The following is an 8,743-nucleotide window of genomic DNA, read 5'->3' as shown; positions in this document are numbered from 1 at the left end:
GGTGGGCCACCGCCGTGCCGTGCCGTGCCGTGCCACCGGTGTCCCTCCCCGGTCCCCCGTCCCCTCGCCGTCACCTACGTTGCCCCCCGCCTGGCCGCTGCCGGAGAAGATGGTGGTGAAGCCTTTGCTCTGCGGCGTCGGTTTGAGGCTCTTCCCGGCCTTGATCTCAGCCAGAAGCTCCGAGTTGTCGCCGGTGGGGGACATCATGTTGAAGGACTTGGTGCCTGAGGGGGGGCAGGGTGGGCAGTGAGAGCCCCGCTGGTGGTAGACCCCCTCCAACCCCACCAGCTCACGGGCTGTGGGGGGGGACAGGGGGGCTGACTGATTCCCCCCACACCTGGGACCCCTTGGGGTTCGGGTCGCAGCAGCATCCTGGTGCCCAACTCCCCAGGTCCATGGGACCCCTGGCACCCCATCCCCTGGGTCCATGGGGGGCACCCACACTCTGTCACCCAGCTCCCCGGGTCCGTGGGACCCCACAGGAGTGACACCCCAACACTCAGCAGGCTGGCACCCAGCTCCATGGGACCAGCATCCCAACACCCAGCTTACTGGACTGTGCTGGAGCAGCCCCCCAGGTCCTGAGTGCCACCCCCCTGGTCCTGAGTGCCACCCTCCCCTGCAGCACCGTGCTGTGACAGCAAGGATGGGTCCGTAGCCGGCAGCAGCACAGCAGGACACCCCCCTGCCACCCCCACAGGAGCCCTAAACCCACTCTGCTCCCCCGCAGCCCCCAGAAGTGACGCACGGACACCCCGAATCAGCCCCACCGCCAGCCCTGACCCCGGGGGGCTGCATGGGCACCACCACCGGGACACAGCAGAGCCCCCCGGGGGGTGCCCTCACCGCCCACCCCGTGAGCACCCACCGTCCGTGCCAGCCATGTGCAGGTCCCTAAAGGCCCATGGCGCCGCGCCGAGGCAGAGCCCCCTCCCCGCTGCCCGCAGCTCGCCCCGCTCAGGGCCAGAGGGCTGCGGGTACTGAGGGCCCAGCGGGGCTCTCCTGCTGCCATCCAGCTCCGGCTGAGCCCCCCCCCGGGCCCCGAGAGCCGGCGTTAATAAAGCGGGGGCCGAGAGGCAGCCAAACCCGCCGGCTGCAATCCGCGGCGGGGGAGCGGCCGGTGCGCTCACGTGGCGGGGTCACGCCGGCCGGCTGAGCCCAGACAAAGGCCCTTCTGTGCTCTGGGGCTACGGGGGGGCGTGGGTGTCCCCCCCCTCACCACCGGCTCCCTGCCCGGTGTGGCCTCGGCATCCCTGTGCCAGCCCTCGGCCGCCCGCATGGCACGCTGGTGCGGCGACGCGGCCCCGAGGGCTGGGCGGGAAGCAAGGCCGCGGGCATCTGGTGGCCCACGGTGGCTCTTGGTGGCCCAAGTTGGGCCCAAGTGGCTGAGCCCTGCGTTCAGGGCACCCCCCCCGGGGCGCAGGGCTGCGGTACTTACTCTTCATCTGCCTGAGCGCCTTTCCTCCTAGGGGGAGAAGCAGAGAGGCGGCGCAGGGCGCGCGGCAGAGGAAGGATTTGGACACCGCGAGACAAGAGAGAAGAGAAGCGGCCAGCAGTGAGAGCAGGCGGGGGCGGGCGGGCGTAGGGGCCCCCGCGCCGACACCGAAGGAGAGAAGGACAGAAAGGCTGTCAGGAGCCAGGGAGGAGACGCGCCCAGGCGGCGGGTGCTGCGCTGCAGCCGTGGGGACAGTGCCCAGGATGGCTCCCCATGCCCAGGATGGCTCCCCGTGCCCACCCAGCGCCCTGCCACTTACTTCCCGTGGAGGAGGAGGAGCGGCGGGGGCCGGCGGGGGTCTCAGCCGGAGGGGGTGGCGGTGGGGGCGGTGGGCAGGCGGCAGGTGGGGGCGGTGGGGGTGGCGGCAGCTCGGGGCCAGGCTTGCTCTCCCCGTTGCGCATGGTGTCGGCCGAGATGGGTGATGCCTGAAAGAGAGCACGGGCAGGCGTCGCCTGGTGCCATGTGCCGGTGCCGGTGCCATGTGCTGGTGCCGGTGGTGGTGTCACACGCGGGGCCGGGGGGGCTCATCACCTCCTCGCTGTGTGCCATCCGCCGGGGGCCAGGCTGCTCAGCCGCGCCGTGCCCCAGGTGCTTGTAGTAGTCACCGGTGCTGGGCTGCTTGCCGAAATTCCTCGACCGCCGCGTGGAGTCGGCCCGGCGCAGGCCCTCGGGGCTGCTCTCCCGCGATGCCAGCTGCAACGGGGAGCGTGGCTCAGGGCAGCCCTGCCCGGTTCTGACCACAGTGGCCGTGGGGCAGGGCCAGTGGTGGCCGTGGGGGCAGATGCCAGGCTGAGGGGATGGCAGGCCCCAGGAGCCCGCTGGGCACAAGGCTGCACGGGGGTCTACGTGCCAGGGTGGCAGCATGTGCCCCCAGCGCCTGGCACTGCCACCGGGAGCGTGGCTCAGGGCAGCCCTGCCCGGTGCTGACCACAGTGACCGTGGGGCAGGGCCAGTGGTGGCTGTGGGGGCAGATGCCAGGCTGAGGGGACGACAGGCCCCAGGAGTTTGGGCGCCTGGCACTGCCACCCCATAGCCTGTGCCCAGGAGCCCGGCCGAGCCTCCCCTGGGATAACCCCCTGGGAACAGGAGTGCCGAGCCCCGGCCCCACGGATTACCGGGAGCTTATCCTCCGCGGGGCCGGGGCACGGTGCCAACCCTCCCTCTGAACGGGGCTCTCAGGCAGCGCAGCCTCAGCTCACCCCGCCACATACCGCAGCGGCTTTGCGGTGGTGCTGCCCAGCGCTGGCACTGCAGGGGGGCCATGCCCGCTGCCCGGGGGGGTTTGGGGTGCCGCGGCGGCATTTTGCGGTGGTGCTGCCCAGCGCTGGCACTGCAGGGGGCCATGCCCGCTGCCTGGGGATGTTTGGGGTGCCGCGGCAGCACGGCCCCGCTCCCCGGTGCTGGGAGGGGGGGGGGCCCCCCGTTATTTGCATTTCTCCCTGCGCCACCTCCGCCCGTGGCATTTGCACGGTGAGCCCGGGCCATCGCTGCCACCGCCGCCAGCCCCAGCTAAGTCAACAAGTGCCAGCTCGTCGCTTCCTGCTCCGGCTGCCGCGGGCGCCGTGCCAAGCCTGGCTCCCGTCCTGCCAGCCCCAGCCCCGGGGCCAGTGTGAGGGTCCATCCCGCTCAACCCCATGGCATGGGGAGCCCGCATCGCTCTGGCACTGCTTTGGCACTGCTTTGGCACCAGGTTGGCACATGGCTGCACCTCCCCAGGGCAGCCCGAATCTGTACCCCCAGGGCAGGGCTGCTCGTTACCCTGGTAAGCGCTAACGAGCCATGCAAAACAAACACCACAGAGTGCCCAGCCCTACATGGGCCTGGCTCACACTGCTCCCCCAGACCCTCAACCCATGTGCCCCTTGTCCCCTGCCATGCTGGGCTCTGCCAGTGCCCTGGCCATGGCTGCACCCCGGTCTCCCATCTCCGGTGGGGTGGCAAAGAGCCATGGTAAGGGGTCGGGGTGACCCTGAGCCCACCGCATCCCTATGCCCGCCCCGGGGGGCTGCACCCCTCTTACCTGTGCACGCCTGGCTGAGCCCTCTCAGCTGCTGGCAGCACCGGCTGTGCCACCCGACACCCGCCGCACCGGCGACACCGGAGCCGCCCGCTCGGGTTACAGCCCGCGCAGCCGCCCACGCCCCGCTCGGCGCGGTGCCGGCGGTGTCGCCGGGCTGACGTGGGTGCGGCTACCATGGCTGGCCACACGCTGGCCCGCTGGGTGCCACCCGGTGCCATTGAGGCACCAGAGCATCACCAGCCTTGGCTGGCTGTGCCCTCACGCCGGCCGGTTATACCCGTCCCCCCGGTGCGTGCCAGCGTCAACGGGTGGCCTCACGCCAGAGCTGTGCCCTCTTGGTGCTGTTGAGGGCTACCAGCTCCCCATGGGGGGGTGCCCGGTGGCTTGTCCCCCCCCCCAGATGGCAGGTGGCCCTCGCCTGCCGGCCCCCGGCCCCGTGGCCGCGTCTCGGGGTCCAGCATGTCCATGTAGGCCTGCATGTCCGCCAGCGCCGGCTCCGGCACCCCTGCACAGGGCAGGGGGTCAGGGGGGGCGAGCCCCACGCTGGCCCCCCCGCTACCCCGTGCCCCCCAGCCCCGCACTCACGAGCGGCGGGGGCCCCCGGGGGGCCGCCCCTCTTCTCCCCGGTGCTGGACTGGCTGGAGTGGCAGGAGTCGTAGTTGGAGAGGGTGCTGGCAGGGGAGCCCACCTCGAAGCGTGCCTGGGGCGCCGACGCCGTGGTGTTGGGTGATGACATGCCCGAGTCGGGCTGCCGGCACTCCCCGTCCGCCGAGGGGTCTCGCGACAGCACGCGGTGCTCCACGCTCTGCCGGCACAGCGTGTGGTCAGGTTGTGGGGACACGAGTGCTCCCCACGTTCTCCCCACGCCACCACCATACCATGTTCTCCACGGTGCGCAGGTACTGGGCGCAGTGGCCATGGCCATTGTAGTCGGCCAGATCGGCCGCCGTGTAGCCGTCCTGGTCGCGGATGCTGAGGTCGGCGCCGTTCACCACCAGGATCTGGCAGCACTGGAGAGAGGAGGGGGAGCCTGGCAGGGCTGGAGGGTGGCCCCCTCCGTGCCCTGACGCCCCACCAGCCATCGGTACCCACCTCCAGCTCGCCGTTCTCAGCGGCGTCGTGCAGCGGCGTGCCGCCCCAGCTGTCGGTGGTGATCTCCCCGCCGTGCAGCAGCAGCCAGCTCAGCACCTTGGCGTGGCCACGGCTGGCGGCGAAGTGCATGGCAGTGGCCCCTTCGGCATCCCGCTCCGACAGGCTCACCGTCGTGAAGCTCATCTGTGATGGGGGGCATGGCCTGAGTGCCGGCACTGCCAACCCCGTGCCATGCCGCCACGCCGAGCCCCCACGCCAGAGCTTACCAGCCAGACGATGACGGTGTTGTGGCCCATCTGGGCGGCGGCGTGCAGGGGGGTCATGCCGTCGTGGGCCCGCGCGTGGGGGTCAGCCCCGCAGTCCTGCACCAGGTACTGGATGATCTCCAGGTGGCCCTCCTGGCAGGCGAGGTACAACGGGGTGGCCCCCGTCTTGGTCTGGGCACTCAGCGTGCTGCAAACGGGGCACAGCGCCTGTCACCCGCGGCCACCGCCGCCCTCAGCGTGCCAGGATGGATGGGCAAAGGGGACACATGGGTTGCAGGGACGTGGGGGGACACACAAGGTAGGGGGGACACCCTGGCTGGGGGCAGGCAGGGCAGTGCCAGGGCCAGGCAAGCGTGGGCTGAGAGCTCCCACCCCTGGGCTCCCCGCTGGGTGCCCGCACAGCAGTGGCTGCTGCGGTGGGAGGTCACTAAGTTAATCAGCCTGCTTAGGCTAAGCTCCTTCCTCCGGCTGTTTTTGGACACTGCAATTTAGCAGTATTTTTAAATAAGCAGCTTAGACCGCGCCGGCCACGGGGGAGCCGGCAGGGAAAGGCTGACCCACACCATGGCGCTGCCAGGCCCCGCTGCCCCCCAACCACTCCCATGGCCGGGCATGGGCATCCACCCACTGCCCCGGTGGCCTCAGCATCCCCACGTCCCTCATTCTGCACCCTGAGTTGCACAGCCCCCATCCCAAATCCCATATCCCTGCATCCCAGTATTCAGCATCCTGCGTCCCGCGGCCCCACGGTGCAGGAAGCTGTTTTATTAAGCGCTCCATAAAAAAAAAAACAAAAAAACAAACCCTGCTGAATATTTAAAAAAGGAAGAGCAATAAATACTCTGCTCTGTTATCGCAACGATCGCGGGCCCTTAATAATTGATCCCTGTAACCGTGAGACGTGCCGCAGCCGGCGCTGCCTTCCCACTGCGCCGTGCCGATGGGCACTCCCGGAGTAAAGGTCCGGGGTGGCAGTGGGGTGGGCAAAAAAAAAAAAAACAAAAAAACAAACCCTGATGAATATTTAAAAAAGGAAGAGCAATAAATACTCTGCTCTGTTATCGCAACGATCGCGGGCCCTTAATAATTGATCCCTGTAACCGTGAGACGTGCCGCAGCCGGCGCTGCCTTCCCACCGCGCCGTGCCGATGGGCACTCCTGGAGTAAAGGTCTGGGATGATGGTGGGGTGGGGTATGGGGGTCGTCAGGGCCACAGGCAGATATTCAGCCCCCGATTGCTGTTTTCTACTAATTGGGAAGGGTTTAAGCCACTTGGAAAAACGCTGGTAAACTGCTTTGCCAGATGGCTGTGACCCCACGCCGGGCTGCCGGCTGCCAGGGACCCCACCGGCCGGTACGAGGGTGGGCCAGGAGCACCAGCATCCCATGGTGGCACCCGGGGATTGGATTTCGTGGCTGTAACGGAGCCTCCGGGCGGGCGCGGGGCCGGGAGCGGGGCCAACGGTAAATAATTCAGGGAGAAGGCGGTGACGGCAGCGGAGCAACCCCGGTGAGAAGTGGGAAACCATGGTGGCACCCGGGGATTGGATTTCGTGGCTGTAACGGAGCCTCCGGGCGGGCGCGGGGCCGGGAGCGGGGCCAACGGTAAATAATTCAGGGAGAAGGCGGTGACGGCAGTGGAGCAACCCCGGCGAGAAGCGGGAATGCCAACGTGGGAGGGCTGCCACCAGCGCCACGCCACGCCGGGGCTGACACCGCAGGCACCGGGCCGGGCTGGGGGACACGGGGGTTAATCCCCACAGGTTCCCGGGGCTGAGCTGGCACCTCTGGGGCAATGGGATAAAGAGCTGGGGCTGGGGAGGCTGTGGCCGGTGAGTGCCACGGGGGTACAGGGCGCCTGCCATGGGCTCTGTGGCCCTGCCTGGTGGGAAGGATGGGGGGGTCTGGCACCCAGCGGCAGAGGAGCACTGAGCCCTGTTCAGCTCCTGCTGCCTCGGGACTCATAAAATCATAGAATGGTTTGGGTTGGAAGGGACCTCAAAGATCATCAAGTTCCAGCCCCCCTGCCCTGGGCAGGGACACCTCCCACCAGAGCAGGTTGCTCAAGGCCCCATCCAGCCTGGCCTTGAACCCCTCCAGGGATGGGGCAGCCACAGCTTCCCTGGGCAACCTGTTCCAGTGTCTCACCACCCTCAGAGTAAAAAATTTCTTCCTGAGATCTAATCTGAATCTTTTTTTCTTCCAATTTAAAACCGTTTCCCCTTGTCCTATCATTACCCTTCCTGGCAAAGAGTCCCTCCCCAGCTCCTCTATAGGCACCCTTCAGACTCCCTGGATGTGGGGGAGCCACGCACCCCACTCAATTCCACCCCAAGCGTGGGCAGCCAGCGCGTCCCCCGGGCTCCCCCTTGGCAGGAGCCGTGGGTTATTTCCAGCACCCTCTGCCCACTGCAGGAAATCAGATTAGGGGCCGCCTGATCGCCCAGGGCAAAGCCTGGCTCCGTGTGCCCGGTGGGTGCCGTGCCTCCTACCCCGGGCACCAGCCCAGCCCCGGTACCGCTCGGGAGGCGAAACGGGGAGGCTGCCGTGGTGGTGCCGACCCAACGGGGGGCTGCAGCCTCCAGCGATGCCCACGGTCCCGGGCAGGATGGTGGCCTCCGGCGGGGTAGCGGCCTCTCCTCGGCGGGCAGCCTAATCCATTTACATAACGGTGGCAGACAAAGGCTGCTGTGTTATCGCCCTGCGCCAGGAGCCCCAGGAACCGACCGGCAATATTTCTGCCAGAGCTCTCCTCTCTCCTCCTCGCCCTTTCTCTCCGGGCCATAAAGAAGGTGCAGCTGGCTGCCCGGCCTGATAACACAGCCGCGTTGCCCTTGGAGCCGGAGGACGAAGGTGGCTGCGGGCACCTTGCCCAGCAGCTGGAGGGAGAGAGAGAGAGGATGGCAGCGGGCACCCTGCTCCCATGCCGGCCCTTCTCCTGCTTGGTGGGCCCCAGCGTGGAGCCCGTTACCTTGGGCAGTGTCCCAAAAGGAGTCGCAGGGAAGGGAAATCCCCTTTGGCTGCAGCGTAGTGGACGGGCAGCGCTCCCGTGTCGGTGGCCGCTGTGGGGTCGCTGCCCCCGAAGCGAAGGAGCCAGTCGATCACCTCATGGTGACCGAAACGGGCTGCCAGGTGTAGGATGGTGGCACCGGAGTTGTCTGTGTCCTGCAGGAGGAAGCGGGGCGGCCGTCGGCACCGGGGGAGCGTGTGTGGGACTGTGGGTGGTCCTGGGGATTTGGGGGGGGGGGATGGCCACGGCAGGGGTCCTGTCTGCACAAAGCAGGGCCAGAGGGAGGGGATGGGCCACCGGCGGGGGCTGTGGGGCAAGCGTGGCTGCCCTCTGCCAGGGGCTGCATCCACAGGGGGTGAGCGCTGCACAAAGCCCCCCTTGTTCTGCCGGCGGCGGGCAGCCCCTACCCACGGGGGCTCGCCGTGGAGCCCCACTGCACCCCACCCTCCGCCCTCGGTGGGGTGCAGGCAGAGCTGGCTCCCATCCAGGAAGGCACCGCAGCCTGCTGACCCCGTCCTTCCCGCTTAATCCCGGCCCCTCCGCCGCCTCCTCCTCCTCCTCTTCCTCCTGCCCGTCACATGTCGTTAGCTCTCGGCCGGCCCCCGGGGGCAAGCCGCTTACCGCCCGGTCCCGCCGTTGTGTAACCCCGGGAGGGGCCGGCAGCCCCGGGCACGGCCCTCGGAGGTTCTGTGCCCCCCTTCGGGGCTGAGCCTCGCCGAGATGTCAGGCCCTCCCCCCCGGGCCCCCCGGCTCCGCACGGCTGGGTCCTGCCCGTGCTGGCCGGGATCCCGGCTCGCCGGTGGCAGAGGGGGAGGGTTCCAGCGCCCCCGTCTCCCCGCAGCCGACACCGGTCTCCCGCG

The 8,743-nt window shown here is 68.6% G+C and overlaps 1 protein-coding gene across 1 annotated transcript in view; it reads right to left on the bottom strand.

Annotated features, from left to right (window-relative positions):
* The window catches only part of ESPN (espin), a 12,366-nt gene that overhangs the window by 1,567 nt on the left and 2,056 nt on the right, over positions 1-8,743 (bottom strand). Inside the window, exons 2-10 of the mRNA XM_014952023.1 lie at positions 7,845-8,038; positions 4,874-5,060; positions 4,608-4,790; positions 4,394-4,525; positions 4,114-4,320; positions 3,938-4,009; positions 2,027-2,188; positions 1,755-1,920; positions 79-224 (exon numbers count right to left, since the gene is read on the bottom strand). Of these exons, the coding sequence (XP_014807509.1) occupies positions 79-224; positions 1,755-1,920; positions 2,027-2,188; positions 3,938-4,009; positions 4,114-4,320; positions 4,394-4,525; positions 4,608-4,790; positions 4,874-5,060; positions 7,845-8,038 (1,449 nt within the window). The remainder of the gene's footprint in view (positions 1-78; positions 225-1,754; positions 1,921-2,026; positions 2,189-3,937; positions 4,010-4,113; positions 4,321-4,393; positions 4,526-4,607; positions 4,791-4,873; positions 5,061-7,844; positions 8,039-8,743) is intronic.

This window comes from Calidris pugnax, unplaced genomic scaffold, assembly GCF_001431845.1.
Source record: "Calidris pugnax isolate Ruff unplaced genomic scaffold, ASM143184v1 scaffold161, whole genome shotgun sequence".
In the NCBI taxonomy this organism is placed as follows: domain Eukaryota; kingdom Metazoa; phylum Chordata; class Aves; order Charadriiformes; family Scolopacidae; genus Calidris; species Calidris pugnax.
The sequence above is the reverse complement of the archived record's forward strand: the minus strand, read 5'-3'. Positions and strand labels throughout refer to the sequence as shown.